General features: G+C 41.9%; 1 protein-coding gene across 1 annotated transcript; it reads right to left on the bottom strand.

Moving 5' to 3' along the window:
- Nucleotides 1–8,336: 8,336 nt before the first annotated feature.
- Nucleotides 8,337–13,750, bottom strand: LOC120032755 (zinc finger protein 2-like; the record flags this gene model as incomplete). The annotated part of the gene is made up of 3 exons (XM_038978940.1): nt 13,726–13,750; nt 8,869–9,235; nt 8,337–8,706 (listed from the first exon to the last, which is right to left on the bottom strand). Coding segments are annotated over exons 1-3 (762 nt in total), but the record flags the coding sequence as incomplete, so codon positions are not given.
- Nucleotides 13,751–18,285: the final 4,535 nt, after the last annotated feature.

The following is an 18,285-nucleotide window of genomic DNA, read 5'->3' as shown; positions in this document are numbered from 1 at the left end:
GGCCCTAGGACTTCCCAAAGGATTTACTGGCTGCAGTAACTAGTTCCATCGGGCCCTAGGACTTCCCAGGGGATTTACTGGCTGCAGTAACTAGTTCCATTGGGCCCTAGGACTTCCCAGGGGATTTACCTGCTGCAGTAACTAGTTCCATCGGGCTCTAGGACTTCCCAAGGGATTTACTGGATTTATTGGCTGCAGTAACTAGTTCCATCGGGCCCTAGGACTTCCCAGGGGATTTACTGGCTGCAGTAACTAGTTCCATCGGGCCCTAGGACTTCCCAGGGGATTTACTGGCTGCAGTAACTAGTTCCATTGGGTAGTAAGTCAAGGGGTCTGAATACTTAACATGTCAAATGGCCATCCCTAAGCCAAGCTGGGTAACGTGTCAAATGGCCATCCCTAAGCCAAGCTGGGTAACATGTCAAATGGCCATCCCTAAGCCAAGCTGGGTAACGTGTCAAATGGCCATCCCCAAGCCAAGCTGGGTAACGTGTCAAATGGCCATCCCTAAGCCAAGCTGGGTAACGTGTCAAATGGCCATCCCTAAGCCAAGCTGAGTAACGTGTCAAATGGCCATCCCTAAGCCAAGCTGGGTAACATGTCAAATGGCCATCCCCAAGCCAAGCTGGGTAACGTGTCAAATGGCCATCCCTAAACCAAGCTGGGTAACCTGTCAAATGGCCATCCCTAAGCCAAGCCGGGTAACGTGTCAAATGGCCATCCCTAAGCCAAGCTGGGTAACATGTCAAATGGCCATCCCCAAGCCAAGCTGGGTAACGTGTCAAATGGCCATCCCTAAGCCAAGCTGGGTAACGTGTCAAATGGCCATCCCATTAATTAAAACCTCTTAAAGATCTCTACAGATCGGTGTCCCATCCACGGGAAGGTTGAGCTAATGTGCGCTAATGGGATTAGCATGAGGTTGTAAGTAACAAGACATTTTCCCAGGACATAGACATATATGATATTGGCAGAAAGCGTAAATTCTTGTTAATCTAACTGCATTGTCTAATTTACAGTAGCTATTACAATGAAAGAATACCACGCTATTGTTTGAGTTTTTCAAAGTTATGAACTTGAAAAGAATACATTATGGCCTTTCTTCTGCATTTCAAAGATGATGGTATAAAAACAATACAAAAAACGTTTTTTTCTTTTCTTTGTATTATCATTTACCAGATTTATTGTGTTATATTCTCCTACATTAATTTCATCCCTAAGCCAAGCTGGGTAACGTGTCAAATGGCCATCCCATTAATTAAAACCTCTTAAAGATCTCTACAGATCGGTGTCCCATCCACGGGAAGGTTGAGCTAATGTGCGCTAATGGGATTAGCATGAGGTTGTAAGTAACAAGACATTTTCCCAGGACATAGACATATATGATATTGGCAGAAAGCGTAAATTCTTGTTAATCTAACTGCATTGTCTAATTTACAGTAGCTATTACAATGAAAGAATACCACGCTATTGTTTGAGTTTTTCAAAGTTATGAACTTGAAAAGAATACATTATGGCCTTTCTTCTGCATTTCAAAGATGATGGTATAAAAACAATACAAAAAACGTTTTTTTCTTTTCTTTGTATTATCATTTACCAGATTTATTGTGTTATATTCTCCTACATTAATTTCATCCCTAAGCCAAGCTGGGTAACGTGTCAAATGGCCATCCCATTAATTAAAACCTCTTAAAGATCTCTACAGATCGGTGTCCCATCCACGGGAAGGTTGAGCTACGTTCCATAAACTTCAAAGTGTTTCCTTTCAAAAGGTATCAATAATATGTATATCCTTGCTTCAGGTCCTGAGCTACAGGCAGTTAGGCAAAAATTGAAAAAAATGGGCGGCTCCTTAAGAGTTAACTGTTGAAATTAAAGATCCCAGAATATTTCCATATGCACAAAAAGCTTAACTATCTCAAATGTTGTGAACACATTTGTTTATATCCCTGTTAGTGAGCATTTCTCCTTTAACAAGACAATCCATCCACCTGACAGGTGTGGCATATCAAGAAGCTAATTAAACAGCAACACCAAACTGGAAGTCTTCCGACTAGCTTGGAAAGACAGTACCGTGCAGTATCGAAGAGCCCTCACTGCTGCTCGATCATCCTACTTTTCCAACTTAATTGAGGAAAATAAGAACAATCCCAAATTTCTTTTTGATACTGTTGCAAAGCTAACTAAAAAGCAGCATTCCCCAAGAGAGGATGGCTTTCACTTCAGCAGTAATAAATTCATGAACTTCTTTGAGGAAAAGATCATGATCATTAGAAAGCAAATTACGGACTCCTCTTTAAATCTGCGTATTCCTCCAGGGCTTAGCTGTCCTGGATCTGCACAGCTCTGCCAGGGCCTGGGATCGGGAGAGACACTTAAGTGTTTTAGTACTATATCTCTTGACACAATGATGAAAATAATCATGGCCTCTAAACCTTCAAGCTGCATACTGGATCCTATTCCTACTAAACTACTGAAAGAGCTGCTTCCTGTGCTTGGCCCTCCTATGTTGAACATAATAAACGGCTCTCTATCCACCAGATGTGTACCAAACTCACTAAAAGTGGCAGTAATAAAGCCTCTCTTGAAAAAGCCAAACCTTGACCCGGAAAATATAAAAAACTATCGGCCTATATCGAATCTTCCATTCCTCCTCAAAAATTTTAGAAAAAGCTGTTGCGCAGCAACTCACTGCCTTCCTGAAGACAAACAATGTATACGAAATGCTTCAGTCTGGTTTTAGACCCCATCATAGCACTGAGACTGCACTTGTGAAGGTGGTAAATTACCTTTTAATGGCGTCAGACCGAGGCTCTGCATCTGTCCTCGTGCTACTAGACTTTAGTGCTGCCTTTGACACCATCGATCACCACATTCTTTTGGAGAGACTGGAAACCCAAATTGGTCTACACGGACAAGTTCTGGCCTGGTTTAGATCTTATCTGTCGGAAAGATATCAGTTTGTCTCTGTGAATGGTTTGTCCTCTGACAAATCAACTGTACATTTCGGTGTTCCTCAAGGTTCCGTTTTAGGACCACTATTGTTTTCACTATATATTTTACCTCTTGGGGATGTTATTCGAAAACATAATGTTAACTTTCACTGCTATGCGGATGACACACAGCTGTACATTTCAATGAAACATGGTGAAGCCCCAAAATTGCCTTCGCTAGAAGCCTGTGTTTCAGACATAAGGAAGTGGATGGCTGAAAACGTTCTACTTTTAAACTCGGACAAAACAGAGATGCTTGTTCTAGGTCCCAAGAAACAAAGAGATCTTTTGTTAAATCTGACAATTAATCTTGATGGTTGTAAAGTCGTCTCAAATAAAACTGTGAAGGACCTCGGCGTTACTCTTGACCCTGATCTCTCTTTTGACGAACATATCAAGACTGTTTCAAGGACAGCTTTTTTCCATATACGTAACATTGCAAAAATCAGAAATTTTCTGTCCAAAAATGATGCAGAAAAATTAATCCATGCATTTGTTACTTCTAGGCTAGACTACTGCAATGCTCTACTTTCCGGCTACCCGGATAAAGCACTAAATAAACTTCAGTTAGTGCTAAATATGGCTGCTAGAATCCTGACTAGAATCAAGAAATTTGATCATATTACTCCAGTGCTAGCTTCCCTACACTGGCTTCCTGTTAAGGCAAGGGCTGATTTCAAGGTTTTACTGTTAACCTATAAAGCGTTACATGGGCTTGCTCCTACCTATCTTTCCGACTTGGTCCTGCCGTACATACCTACACGTACGCTACGGTCACAAGACGCAGGCCTCCTAATTGTCCCTAGAATTTCTAAGCAAACAGCTGGAGGCAGGGCTTTCTCCTATAGATCTCCATTTTTATGGAATGGTCTGCCTACCCATGTGAGAGACGCAGACTCGGTCTCAACCTTTAAGTCTTTACTGAAGACTTATCTCTTCAGTAGGTCATATGATTGAGTGTAGTCTGGCCCAGGAGTGTGAAGGTGAACGGAAAGGCTCTGGAGCAACGAACCGCCCTTGCTGTCTCTGCCTGGCCGGTTCCCCTCCACTGGGATTCTCTACCTCTAACCCTATTACAGGGGCTGAGTCACTGGCTTACTGGTGCTCTTTCATGCCGTCCCTAGGAGGGGTGCGTCACTTTAGTGGGTTGAGTTACTGACGTGATCTTCCTGTCTGGGTTGGCGCCCCCCCTTGGTTTGTGCTGTGGTGGAGATCTTTGTGGGCTATACTCGGCCTTGTCTCAGGATTGTAAGTTGGTGGCTGAAGATATCCCTCTAGTGGTGCGGGGGCTGTGCTTTGGCAAAGTGGGTGGGGTTATATCCTTCCTGTTTGGCCCTGTCCGGGGGTATCATCGGATGGGGCCACAGTGTCTCCTGACCCCTCCTGTCTCAGCCTCCAGTATTTATCCTGCAGTAGTTTATGTGTCAGGGGGCTAGGGTCAGTTGGTTATATCTGGAGTACTTCTCCTGTCTTATCCAGTGTCCTGTGTGAATTTAAGTATGCTCTCTCTAATTCTCTCCTTCTCTCTTTCTTTCTCTCTCTCTCGGAGGACCTGAGCCCTAGGACCATCCGTCAGGACGACCGGGCATGATGACTCCTTGCTGTTCCCAGTCCACCTGGCCTTGCTGCTGTTCCAGTTTCAACTGTTCTGCCTGCGGTTATGGAACCCCTACCTGTCCCAGACCTGCTGTTTTCAACTCTTAATGATCGGCTATGAAAAGCCAACTGACATTTATTCCTGATTATTATTTGACCATGCTTGTCATTTATGAACATTTTGAACATCTTGGCCATGTTCTGTTATAATCTCCACCCGGCACAGCCAGAAGAGGACTGGCCACCCCTCATAGCCTGGTTCCTCTCTAGGTTTCTTCCTAGGTTTTGGCCTTTCTAGGGAGTTTTTCCTAGCCACCGTGCTTCTACACCTGCATTGCTTGCTGTTTGGGGTTTTAGGCTGGGTTTCTGTACAGCACTTCGAGATATTAGCTGATGTACGAAGGGCTATATAAAATAAACTTGATTGATTGATTGAACTCATGTTATTCTGGTAAACAGTGAGAGACTAGTTGATTACGGACTAACAGTCTAACAGTTTGAAGGACACAACTCATGTTATTCTGGTTAAACAGTGAGAGACTAGTTGATTAAGGAGTGAGGATTTTTTGACAATTAGGAAATAATATGTCATGTTTTACTCGTACCTCAGCCAGCATTGTGAATGGTGTCTGATGCAGTGACATACTAGACCAGGGCAGTAAATCTAATACTTAGGTGCTTTTAGTCATGCATGAAAGGTCTGTGGTGGTTCTGTGGTTATAAGTTACATCTCTGGCCATGCTGGCAGGGTCTGAATCAAACCCAATGTCCACCTGGCACACTGACAGGGTCTGAATCAAACCCAAAGTCCACCTGGCACACTGACAGGGTCTGAATCAAACCCAATGTCCACCTGGCACACTGACAGGGTCTGAATCAAACCCAATGTCCACCTGGTACACTGGCAGGGTCTGAATCAAACCCAGTGTCAAGTGGGATTGATCTGTTTGATCCATTTGTTTGTTTCAGTTTTCAGTAGTTGAATCATTTGATGTATTGTTGATTTCAACATTTTTCATTTTCAACAAATGAACTGGGTTGGTTAAAAAGTGATACTAAAATGACATACCATGAACTATATTGACATAGTGGAAGATATACTGAATTGATACTGTTTTTCATACTAAGATGGACCAAGATATGTGTTGCTTTTGCACATATTTGTTCATTGGTTTTGCAAGAGTCTGATTGGTCTGTCATTGGGTTAATTTGTTTGGCAATATGTTCAAATCAAATCAAGCTTTATTTATACAGCACATTTCAGACATGGATGCAACGCAATGGCTTCACAGGTCAAAACAAATAAAAAACTATGAAAATAAAAATAAATATTTAGTACACAACAAACATAAGAGAAAAAAAAAGAAGAATAACAACTGAAAGACTAATGAACATTCTAAGGAAATGTCATTGATTAAAATATTAACAATTGGATGCAACATCCAACCCGAACAAGATGGACAAGCCAACACAGGTGTAACACATTCTCACTAACGAGATGGACAAGCCTGCACAGGTGTAACACATTCTGACTAACGAGATGGACAAGCCAACACAGGTGTAACACATTCTGACTAACGAGATGGACAAGCCAACACAGGTGTAACACATTCTGACTAACGAGGTGATACCAATCGGTTCGCCCTACGTGCTGTGGTGGAAATTCTACCCATAATCAATAATGAGGAGAGGCAAAATTAATAATCAATCAAGGTTTTACTTTTATTAAAAGACTTGTTATAACAAGGAGGCTTGCTTCTGGGTTATATACTATCTCAGGATAGGTGCAACCTCAGAGACGACGTACAATGGTTCCAAACACCAACCCCACACACCCTGTGCCAGACCTTGGACCCCAAATACAAGAGGTCAATAGTTCATATCAGCATATTCTGCAGATAATACATCGTAATTATCTATGTTACTTAGCTAATTCTGATTTCTCCACCACAATCTTTCCCCAGAAACAGGCTCCAAAACAACAGCTCTGTTACTGGTGTGCAGGATATAACCTTTACTCTGTGGAGGATCAAGAGGAACCAGTCAGTTTCTGTCATATTCTTGGCTGAGTGTCCGAACATCATGGGTTCATTCTACACACCCAGAACAGTTAGAACAGGCCTCTATCAACAAACTGTTCTATGTTATAGGAGTTAGGTTCTTTACCAATCTCAAGCACAATGCCTCGGCTTAAAGAATTATATTTTACTACACAAGCTTTAGTAATGTTTAACAGAAATTTCCCTCGCAGTGCTAACGAGCTATACGGGCTAAAGTCCAACCTCAACATAACTGGAAAAACCAAAGCCTGTAACACCTTCCCCCTTAAGACAACAAATATATCCTATATTTTTGTTGGACAAGTTTGCTCACCACCAACAAAAAACAACTTGCTGTCAGCAATTTAAAACAAGAAAAAACACATTAAAAAAAATACAATAGTATTATTTTTTTTATTTATTTCTCCTTTTTCTTTCTATAGAATCCTAAAACTCACTAGCTTCTAGAACTCTCATCCCCTTGGAACGAGCCCAAACAAAACTCATCTCCAATACGGAAAAACATGCAGTCATAATAAATTGTGATCCATGGCAACGCACTGGCTACACGCAAAACACAAACATTTTAAGTGCCCACCCGTGAGACAATCAGCAAGTTTTCCTTTAAACGGACATGTCTGGTTTCAAGAGGAAACTCCTGCAATATCAATAGTAACTTTCCACCTCACTGCGGAGCTTCTCTCTCTTTTCAGGGTTCACTCGATAGGCATGTTGTTGGATCGGGGCCCAGTCCCCAATGTCATGCTCTAGTACATTTGGGTTGGCACATCTGAACATGAACCCTGATATTCTATAAGCAGGGCAACAATGTCAATATAATTGCACCCAAAAATGGTCAGCTGGTTGCATAAACAATTATGATTACTAAAAGTTACATGATTTGTAAATATGAAATATCAAAACCAAATGTACATTAATATGTATTGGTAATAATTATCTTAATACAAACATCTGCCACAATAATCATATTACTTTTATTTTTTTGAACAAGCATCTTATTAACTGCACAAGCACCAGAAACGCTGTTGTTTTGACAAGTAGCAATAAATCGCTGATATCAATTAGGGGGAAATCAGGTTGTTCGTGCTGTTGAAACTAACACAACTAAAACACACATGGAAATGGGAGATATCTTTTACCTCACTGGTTAGAGGACAACCTGCAGAAGACAGTCAGCTACATTTGGGAGTGATGCATTTAAATTTAGGGGTCGCCAAACAAAGGAACGCAACACTTATTTGTCATCACTCATCAATATCACGTTGAAATCAATTGTGCCGAGAGGAGGGAGATGAGGTTACACGTCCTGTTAAAACTAACGGCTCAAAAACCACATGGAATCTGGGAATAATGTGAACATCCCTGGTTAGAGGACCATGTGTATAAAACATCTAGCTACATTTAGAATGAAGTGGGTCACCAATGCTGTTAGTGCAACACAGGTCTTTTTTTGTTTTGTTAAATGACATAAATAGTACTCTTTCAATTCAGAGCCTAGATTTTTCCCCTCAGGCTAATATCCATATCATGTTGAAATCAATAGAACAGGGGGCAAACGTTTAGGCTTCTACATTGTGACATCATTTCATTGATATCATGAAACAACTCCATGTATTTTCTGATGTTTGATCAGAGATCTTTTATCAGAGTATCTCTTGTCACATTGATCACAGCTATGAGATTTCTCTCCTGTGTGTGTTCTCTGGTGTACAATAAGACGGCTAGATGTAACAAAACTCTTCTCACATTGATCACAGCTATAAGGTTTCTCTCCTGTGTGTGTTCTCTGGTGTACAATAAGACGGCTAGATGTAACAAAACTTTTCCCACATTGATCACAGCTATAAGGCTTCTCTCCTGTGTGTGTTCTCTGGTGTGATACCAGGTTGCTTGACTGAGTAAAACTCTTCCCACATTGATTACAGGAAAAAGATTTCTCTCCTGTGTGTTTTCTCTGGTGTGATAACAGGCTGCATAAGTGAGTAAAACGCTTCCCACATTGAGTACAGCTATAAGGTTTCTCTCCTGTGTGTGTTCTCTGGTGTACAATCCGATGGCTAGATGTAGTAAAACTCTTTCCACATTGATCACAGCTGTAAGGTTTCTCTCCTGTGTGTGTTCTCTGGTGTGATAACAGGGTGCTTGACTGAGTAAAACTCATCCCACATTGATTACAAATATAAGATTTCTCTCCTGTGTGTTTTCTCTGGTGTGATAACAGGTTGCTTGACTGAGTAAAACTCTTCCCACATTGAGTACAGCTGTATGGTTTCTCTCCTGTATGTGTTCTCTGGTGTATAATCAGATAGCTAGATATAGTAAAACTCTTCCCACATTGATCACAGCTGTAAGGTTTCTCTCCAGTGTGAATTCTCATGTGTACTTTTAGTGATTTTAATCTTAAGTAACTCTTCCCACAATCAAAACAGTGGTGAGATTTCTCTCCAGTGTGAATTCTTAGGTGTACTTTTAGTGAATTTGATCTTGAGAAACTTTTCCCACAGTCAGAGCAGCAGTATGGTTTCTCTCCTGTGTGTACTCGCTGGTGTATTTTAAGATCTGATGAAGATTTGCAATGTTTCCCACAGTCAGAGCAGCAATGAGATGTCTTCCCTGTGGGTCTCTGCTGGTGTTTCTTGGGGTGTTTTGATCTAGAGAGACTCTTCTCTGCCTTGTCAGCATCATGAGGTTGTTGAGGCTCCCCAGAGGATCCACGGTAGTCCCGTCTCTCTCCTGTGTGAACAACAAGTCAGACAGATGGTTAACTTCTTATGGATAGGGGGCAGGCATTTTCACGTTTGGATGAAAAGCGTGCCCAGAGTAAATGGCCTGCTACTCAGTCCCAGTTGCTAATATATGCATATTATTAATAGATTTGGATAGAAAACACTCTGAAGTTTCTAAAACTGTTTGAATGATGTCTGTGATTATAACAGAACTCATATGGCAGGCAAAAACCTGAGAAAAAATCCAACCAGAAAGTGGGAAATCTGAGGTTTGTAGTTTTTTCAACTCAGCCCCTATTGAAGACACAGTGGGATATTGGTCATCTTGCACTTCCTAAGGCTTCCACTAGATGTCAACAGTCTTTAGAACGTTGTTTCAGGCTTCTACTGGGAAGCGGGGCTGCATGAGAGGTGAATGAGTCAGGACGTCTGCCAGCAGCCACGGGCTGGTCATGAGAAAGTTACCTCTCGTTCCATGGCTTTTCTACAGACAAAGGAATTCTCCGGTTGGGACATTATTGAACATTTATGATAAAAACATCCTAAAGATTGATTCTATACATCGTTTGATATGTTTCTACGACCATATATAACTTTTTGGAATTTTTGTCCGACATTTCCGCTGGACTTGCCCGCGCCTCGTGAGTTTCGATTTGTTTACTAAACGCCCTAACAAAAGGAGGTGTTTGGACAGAAATTATGAACTTTATCGAACAAATAAAACATTTATTGTGGAATATTTATAATGCCATTTCTGACTAATGTTGACTGCACAATATGGCAGATATTTCTTTGGCTGGATTGGGCTCTGAGCGCCGTACTCAGATTATGCTTTTTCCGTAAAGTTTTTGGGAATTATGACACAGAGGTTGCATTAAGGAGAAGTTTATCTGAAGTTCCATGTATAATAGTCGTATCTTTATCAATGTTTATTATGCGTATTTCTGTAAATTGATGTGGCTCTCTGCAAAATCACTGCATGTTTTGGAACTACTGAACATAACACGCCAATGTAAAATGAGATTTTTGGATATAAATATTCACTTTATCGAACAAAACATACATGTATTGTGTAACATGAAGTCCTATGAGTGTCATCTGATGAAGATCATCAAAGGTTAGTGATTAATTTTATCTATATTTCTGCTTTTTGTGACAACTCTCTTTGGCTGGAAAAATTGCTGTGTTTTTCTATGACTTGGTGGTGACCTAACATAATTGTTTGTGGAGCTTTCGCTGTTAAGCCTTTTTGAAATCAGACACTGTGGCTGGATTAACGAGAACTGTATCTTTAAAATTGTGCCCAATACTTGTATGTTTGAGAAATTTGATTTATGGAGATTTCTGTTGATTGAATTTGGCGCCCTGCAATTTCATTAGCTGTTGGCGAGGGGTTCCGCTAGTTCCCAGACAGGTTAAAGGCCAACAACAGCGGAAATCCACTGTAAAAGGTGATGCCAACAGTGTAGCCATGATGTTGTACAACAATTGACATCTGTAATGAATGTTAATTATTTTACAATTGTCTTAAGACAGTCAATGTTACGGATACAGGTATCCTGTGTGTGTATATCCTGTGTGTATTTATTTTCTCTCCTTCTCCCCTCACAGGTGGCAATCATCATTCCCCAATCAGAAGACACCTGCTCCTGTTTCCATTACCCAATCACATCCCCCAATCAGTCACCAATCAGAAGACACCTGCTCCTGTTTCCATTACCCAATCACATCCCCCTTCCCTTGGTTTAAAAACCCTGTCAGTTGTTCTCTCTGGAGCTCAATCTTTCTGTCAATGCCATCTGTCTGTAGATCTCTTGTTTGGTTTAGCAACTACATGTCACTTTGTCCGTTACCCTGTGAGTATTGTTTTTGTTCTGGTGTTTGACTGTTTGTTTGATGGTGGGAAACAGGGGTACCAAGACAAGTTGCCCATGGGCATACACTACCCGTAGGTAAACTTTGTCTAAGAACACTAGTTAGAACTGGGCGGACCACCCTCCGTATTTTTGGTTAGTTAGCTAGCTGTTGTTGAAGCAGGTAGTCTAGCTTAGGGGTGTTTATGGATGCTTATTATTTCTTTCCTTGGGTCAGCCCCTTTTCCCACTCCCCTTTACTGTGTGTTTACCAATAAACCATGAGTGTTTGACAGTAATTTAGTTGTCTGTGGTTATTTGTTCTCACTGTTCCTTTTTCACTAGTATACTTTGCATGAGTTATGTTACGGGTCTCGTTACCATCCCCCTAGACTGCTGGGCCAAAGGGATTCGTAACAGTCAAGTCAGAAACTATAGTAGTATTTTGTCTTGTTTTCACATTAGTAGAAACATCGATGATTGTAGACTAGAAACAAGTTATTCATGTTTTTGAAATCCTAAGCATTGTGCCAGACGACTTTTGGTCTCCAATATAAGCCCATTTCTGTGTTTGCTAAAATTGGCGCACCAGGGCAAATGAGGGCGATGCACATGCAATTTGGTTGCAGAAACTGCTCCATGCTAATGCGGAAACCGCTAGTTATACCAAATAGACCTACTGTAGGACCCATAACTTCACCTAACAACAACATAGACCTACTGTAGGACCCATAACTTCACCTAACAACATAGACCTACTGTAGGACCCATAACTTCACCTAACAACAACATAGACCTACTGTAGGACCCATAACAACAACATAGACCTACTGTAGGACCCATAACTTCACCTAACAACATAGACCTACTGTAGGACCCATAACTTCACCTAACAACATAGACCTACTGTAGAACCCATAACTTCACCTAACAACATAGACCTACTGTAGGACCCATAACTTCACCTAACAACATAGACCTACTGTAGAACCCATAACTTCACCTAACAACATAGACCTACTGTAGGACCCATAACTTCACCTAACAATAACATAGACCTAGGACTATAAATCATTTAATATTTCAGGTGAAACATGGAAACAAATGTCTTTGTCATGACATCTCATAACCTGATCACCAGATAATTTTTGTCAATAATCCCACTAGGCTACTCTGTAATGTGTTGTCATTCTAAATGTCCTGAATAAAGGAAAATAGCTCTGTGTTGTGCAATAGCCTATACATCAAGGAACAGTTCTCTACACATTATGAGCTAAGCATCTCTGTGTCCAGACAGACTAATGAGACCCTACAGTAAATCAAGCAGACAATAACAGATTATAAACATCAATTTGTTAGGTATGTTGGATCCAACGTGGAGCACAGCATAACTGTCAGAGTAATTTCCAGAGTAATGAATGAAGAAGCACTTTGGTTGTTGTTGCATGTTGTGATGTTTGTCATGTGACTGTCATTCAGAAAATTATTTCCTGGATCAGCTGATGATAGTTGAACATGTGACTGTAACTAAACAGCTACAGTATTAAGAATTATGTGTAACTATTAAAGAACCGCATTAATGACAGTATCCATTTGGGTGTTGTGAATCAACTTAAGGTGACTCTCGGATATAGCAAACTCTGAAATGATTTAGGATTTCTGTGCCCATAAACTGTTATCCCAGCATAACATAAGGAGAAACTAAATGTTACGTAGTTAGAGAGAATTTCAGAGATCTGAAAACAAAAAACTGTCCAACAGCAAGATCCAGTATTTAAGTTGAAGTTCATCATTTGATAAGTGTAACGTTATGACTATAACTACTGTTCCCTGAAGGAGGGAAACTAGGTACAACATACTATCAAATCCATGCCTCGCTGGAATCCCCGCCTTCCACAGGTGATGAGCGTGAGGCTTGTATATATTACTTAAATTTAATACCGCACTTCAACAACCCAGGAAGTGGTGGGTCCAAACAGGTGTTGTAACTCGTTCATAACTGGCACGCAGATCCGTAGAAATGGTCAGATAAATTGGCACTCCAAATGGAAAAAGTTTGCCGGAGCATAACGTCAGAATTTACGAAGGCCAGCAGCAGGTGGGGAATTGGTTATTTTCTTCTGGTTAAATTGATCTCTGGCTTCCTCAAGTCATTTGTGTGTGTTAATTATTTAATCAAACTCTTGAAACATCAGTTCAGTTCCACACATACAGTTGATTTTATTAAATTACCCATCAATTAATTGGTAGAAAGAAAATACTCTTTTATATCTGGGACACCCAGAACATACAACATACATGCATTCAGTCCCTTCCCTTTTTACACATTTTGTTACGTTACAGCCTTATTCTAAAATGGATTACATTTTAAAAAGTGCTCAATCTACAGACAATACCTCATAGCGACATCACAATAACCCCATAATGACATCACAATACCCCATAATGACATCAAAATAACCCATAAGTGAGAAAAAAGTTAGAAATGCTTGCATACCAGTGGTTGTATCCCTGTAGGACATGCCAGTAGGTTACAGTAGGTTCTATCTCTGTAGGGCACGCCAGTAGGCTACAGTAGGTTGTATCACTGTAGGACAAGCCAGTAGACTACAGTAGGTTGTATCTCTCTAGGTCATGCCACTAGGCTACAGTAGGTTGTAACTCTGTAGGTCATGCCAGTAGGTTACAGTAGGTTGTATCTCTGTAGGTCAAGCCAGTAGGTTACAGTAGGTTGTAACTCGCTAGGTCATGCCAGTAGGCTACAGTGGGTTGTATCTCTCTAGGTCATACCAGTAGGCTACAGTAGGTTGTAACTCTCTAGGTCATGCCAGTAGGATACAGTAGGTTGTAACTCTCTAGGTCATGCCAGTAGGCTACAGTAGGTTGTAACTCTCTAGGTCATGCCAGTAGGTTACAGTTGGTTGTATCTCTCTAGGTCATGCCAGTAGGCTACAGTAGGTTGTATCTCTCTAGGTCATACCAGTAGGCTACAGTAGATTGTATCTCTCTAGGTCATGCCAGTAGACTACAGTAGGTTGTATCTCTCTAGGTCATGCCAGTAGGCTACAGTAGGTTGTATCTCTCCAGGTCATAACAGTAGGCTACAGTAGGTTGTATCTCTCCAGGTCATGCCAGTAGGTTACAGTAGGTTGTAACTCTCTAGGTCATGCCAGTAGGTTACAGTAGGTTGTAACTCTCTAGGTCATGCCAGTAGGCTACAGTAGGTTGTAACTCTCTAGGTCATGCCAGTAGGTTACAGTAGGTTGTATCTCTCTAGGTCATGCCAGTAGGTTACAGTAGGTTGTATCCCTCTAGGTCATGCCAGTAGGTTACAGTAGGTTGTATCTCTCTAGGTCATGCCAGTAGGTTACAGTAGGTTATATCTCTGTAGAACAAGCCAGTAGGCTACAGTAGGTTGTATCACTGTAGGACAAGCCAGTAGACTACAGTAGGTTGTATCTCTCTAGGTCATGCCAGTAGATTACAGTAGGTTGTATCTCTCCAGGTCATGCCAGTAGGTTACAGTAGGTTGTAAATCTCTAGGTCATGCCAGTAGGCTACAGTAGGTTGTAACTCTCTAGGTCATACCAGTAGCCTACAGTAGGTTGTAACTTTCTAGGTAATGCCAGTAGGCTACAGTAGATTGTATCTCTCTAGGTCATGCCAGTAGGTTACAGTAGGTTGTATCTCTCCAGGTCATGCCAGTAGGTTACAGTAGGTTGTATCCCTCTAGGTCATGCCAGTAGGTTACAGTAGGTTGTAAATCTCTAGGTCATGCCAGTAGGCTACAGTAGGTTGTAACTCTCTAGGTCATACCAGTAGACTACAGTAGGTTGTATCTCTATAGGTCATGCCAGTAGGCTACAGTAGGTTGTATCTCTCCAGGTCATGCCAGTAGAATACAGTAGGTCATATCTCTCCAGGTCATGCCAGTAGGTTACAGTAGGTTGTAACTCTCTAGGTCATGCCAGTAGGTTACAGTAGGTTGCATCTCTCTAGGTCATGCCAGTAAGTTACAGTAGGTTGTATCTCTCTAGGTCATGCCAGTAGGCTACAGTAGGTTGTAACTCTCTAGGTCATGCCAGTAGCCTACAGTAGGTTGTAAATCTCTAGGTCATGCCAGTAGGTTACAGTAGGTTGTATCTCTCTAGGTCATGCCAGTAGGTTACAGTAGGTTGTATCTCTCTAGGTCATGCCAGTAGGCTACAGTAGGTTGTATCTCTCTAGGTCATGCCAGTAGACTACAGTAGGTTGTATCTCTATAGGTCATGCCAGTAGGCTACAGTAGGTTGTATCTCTCCAGGTCATGCCAGTAGAATACAGTAGGTTGTAACTCTCTAGGTCATGCCAGTAGGTTACAGTAGGTTGTAACTCTCTAGGTCATGCCAGTAGGTTACAGTAGGTTGTAACTCTCTAGGTCATGCCAGTAGGCTACAGTAGGTTGTATCTCTCTATGTCATGCCAGTAGGTTACATTAGGTTGTATCTCTAGGTCATGCCAGTAGGCTACAGTAGGTTGTAACTCTCTAGGTCATGCCAGTAGGCTACAGTAGGTTGTAAATCTCTAGGTCATGCCAGTAGGTTACAGTAGGTTGTATCTCTCTAGGTCATGCCAGTAGGCTACAGTAGATTGTATCTCTCTAGGTCATGCCAGCAGGCTACAGTGGGTTGTAACTCTCTAGGTCATGCCAGCAGGCTACAGTAGGTTGTAACTCTCTAGGTCATGCCAGTAGGTTACAACTCTCTAGGTCATGTCAGTAGGCTACAGTAGATTGTATCTCTCTAGGTCATGCCAGTAGGTTACAATAGGTTGCATCTCTCTAGGTCATGCCAGTAAGTTACAGTAGGTTGTATCTCTCTAGGTCATGCCAGTAGGCTACAGTAGGTTGTAACTCTCTAGGTCATGCCAGTAGCCTACAGTAGGTTGTAAATCTCTAGGTCATGCCAGTAGGTTACAGTAGGTTGTATCTCTCTAGGTCATGCCAGTAGGTTACAGTAGGTTGTATCTCTCTAGGTCATGCCAGTAGGCTACAGTAGGTTGTATCTCTCTAGGTCATGCCAGTAGGCTACAGTAGGTTGTAACTCTCTAGGTCATGCCAGCAGGCTACAGTAGGTTGTATCTCTCTAGGTCATACCAGCAGGCTACAGTAGGTTGTATCTCTCTAGGTCTTGCCAGTAGGTTACAGTAGGTTGTATCTCTGTAGGTCAAGCCAGTAGGTTACAGTAGGTTGTGACTCTCTAGGTCAAGCCAGTAGGCTACAGTAGGTTGTAGCTCTCCAGGTCATGCCAGTAGACTACAGTAGGTTGTATCTCTCTAGGTCATGCCAGTAGGTTACAGTAGGTTGTATCTCTCCAGGTCATGCCAGTAGGTTACAGTAGGTTGTAAATCCTAGGTCATGCCAGTAGGCTACAGTAGGTTGTAACTCTCTAGGTCATACCAGTAGACTACAGTAGGTTGTAACTTTCTAGGTAATGCCAGTAGGATACAGTAGATTGTATCTCTCTAGGTCATGCCAGTAGACTACAGTAGGTTGTAACTCTCTATAGGTCATGCCAGTAGAATACAGTAGGTCATATCTCTCCAGGTCATGCCAGTAGGTTACAGTAGGTTGTAACTCTCTAGGTCATGCCAGTAGGTTACAGTAGGTTGTAACTCTCTAGGTCATGCCAGTAGGTTACAGTAGGTTGTAACTCTCTAGGTCATGCCAGTAGGCTACAGTAGGTTGTATCTCTCTAGGTCATGCCAGTAGGTTACATTAGGTTGTATCTCTAGGTCATGCCAGTAGGCTACAGTAGGTTGTATCTCTCTAGGTCATGCCAGTAGGCTACAGTAGGTTGTATCTCTCTAGGTCATGCCAGCAGGCTACAGTGGGTTGTAACTCTCTAGGTCATGCCAGCAGGCTACAGTAGGTTGTAACTCTCTAGGTCATGCCAGCAGGCTACAGTAGGTTGTAACTCTCTAGGTCATGCCAGTAGGTTACAGTAGGTTGTAACTCTCTAGGTCATGTCAGTAGGCTACAGTAGATTGTAACTCTCTAGGTCATGCCAGTAGGTTACAATAGGTTGTATCTCTCTAGGTCATGCCAGTAGGTTACAGTAGGTTGTATCTCTCTAGGTCATGCCAGTAGGCTACAGTAGGTTGTATCTCTCTAGGTCATGCCAGTAGACTACAGTAGGTTGTATCTCTATAGGTCATGCCAGTAGGCTACAGTAGGTTGTATCTCTCCAGGTCATGCCAGTAGGTTACAGTAGGTCATATCTCTCTAGGTCATGCCAGTAGGTTACAGTAGGTTGTAACTCTCTAGGTCATGCCAGTAGGTTACAGTAGGTTGTAACTCTCTAGGTCATGCCAGTAGGTTACAGTAGGTTGTAACTCTCTAGGTCATGCCAGTAGGCTACAGTAGGTTGTATCTCTCTAGGTCATGCCAGTAGGTTACATTAGGTTGTATCTCTAGGTCATGCCAGTAGGCTACAGTAGGTTGTAAATCTCTAGGTCATGCCAGTAGGTTACAGTAGGTTGTATCTCTCTAGGTCATGCCAGTAGGCTACAGTAGGTTGTATCTCTCTAGGTCATGCCAGTAGGCTACAGTAGGTTGTAACTCTCTAGGTCATGCCAGCAGGCTACAGTAGGTTGTAACTCTAGGTCATGCCAGCAGGCTACAGTAGGTTGTAACTCTCTAGGTCATGCCAGTAGGTTACAGTAGGTTGTAACTCTCTAGGTCATGTCAGTAGGCTACAGTAGATTGTAACTCTCTAGGTCATGCCAGTAGGTTACAATAGGTTGCATCTCTCTAGGTCATGCCAGTAAGTTACAGTAGGTTGTATCTCTCTAGGTCATGCCAGTAGGCTACAGTAGGTTGTAACTCTCTAGGTCATGCCAGTAACCTACAGTAGGTTGTAAATCTCTAGGTCATGCCAGTAGGTTACAGGAGGTTGTATCTCTCTAGGTCATGCCAGTAGGTTACAGTAGGTTGTATCTCTCTAGGTCATGCCAGTAGGCTACAGTAGGTTGTAACTCTCTAGGTCATGCCAGCAGGATACAGTAGGTTGTAACTCTC

Source organism: Salvelinus namaycush, chromosome 39, assembly GCF_016432855.1.
Source record: "Salvelinus namaycush isolate Seneca chromosome 39, SaNama_1.0, whole genome shotgun sequence".
Taxonomy (NCBI): domain Eukaryota; kingdom Metazoa; phylum Chordata; class Actinopteri; order Salmoniformes; family Salmonidae; genus Salvelinus; species Salvelinus namaycush.
The sequence above is the reverse complement of the archived record's forward strand: the minus strand, read 5'-3'. Positions and strand labels throughout refer to the sequence as shown.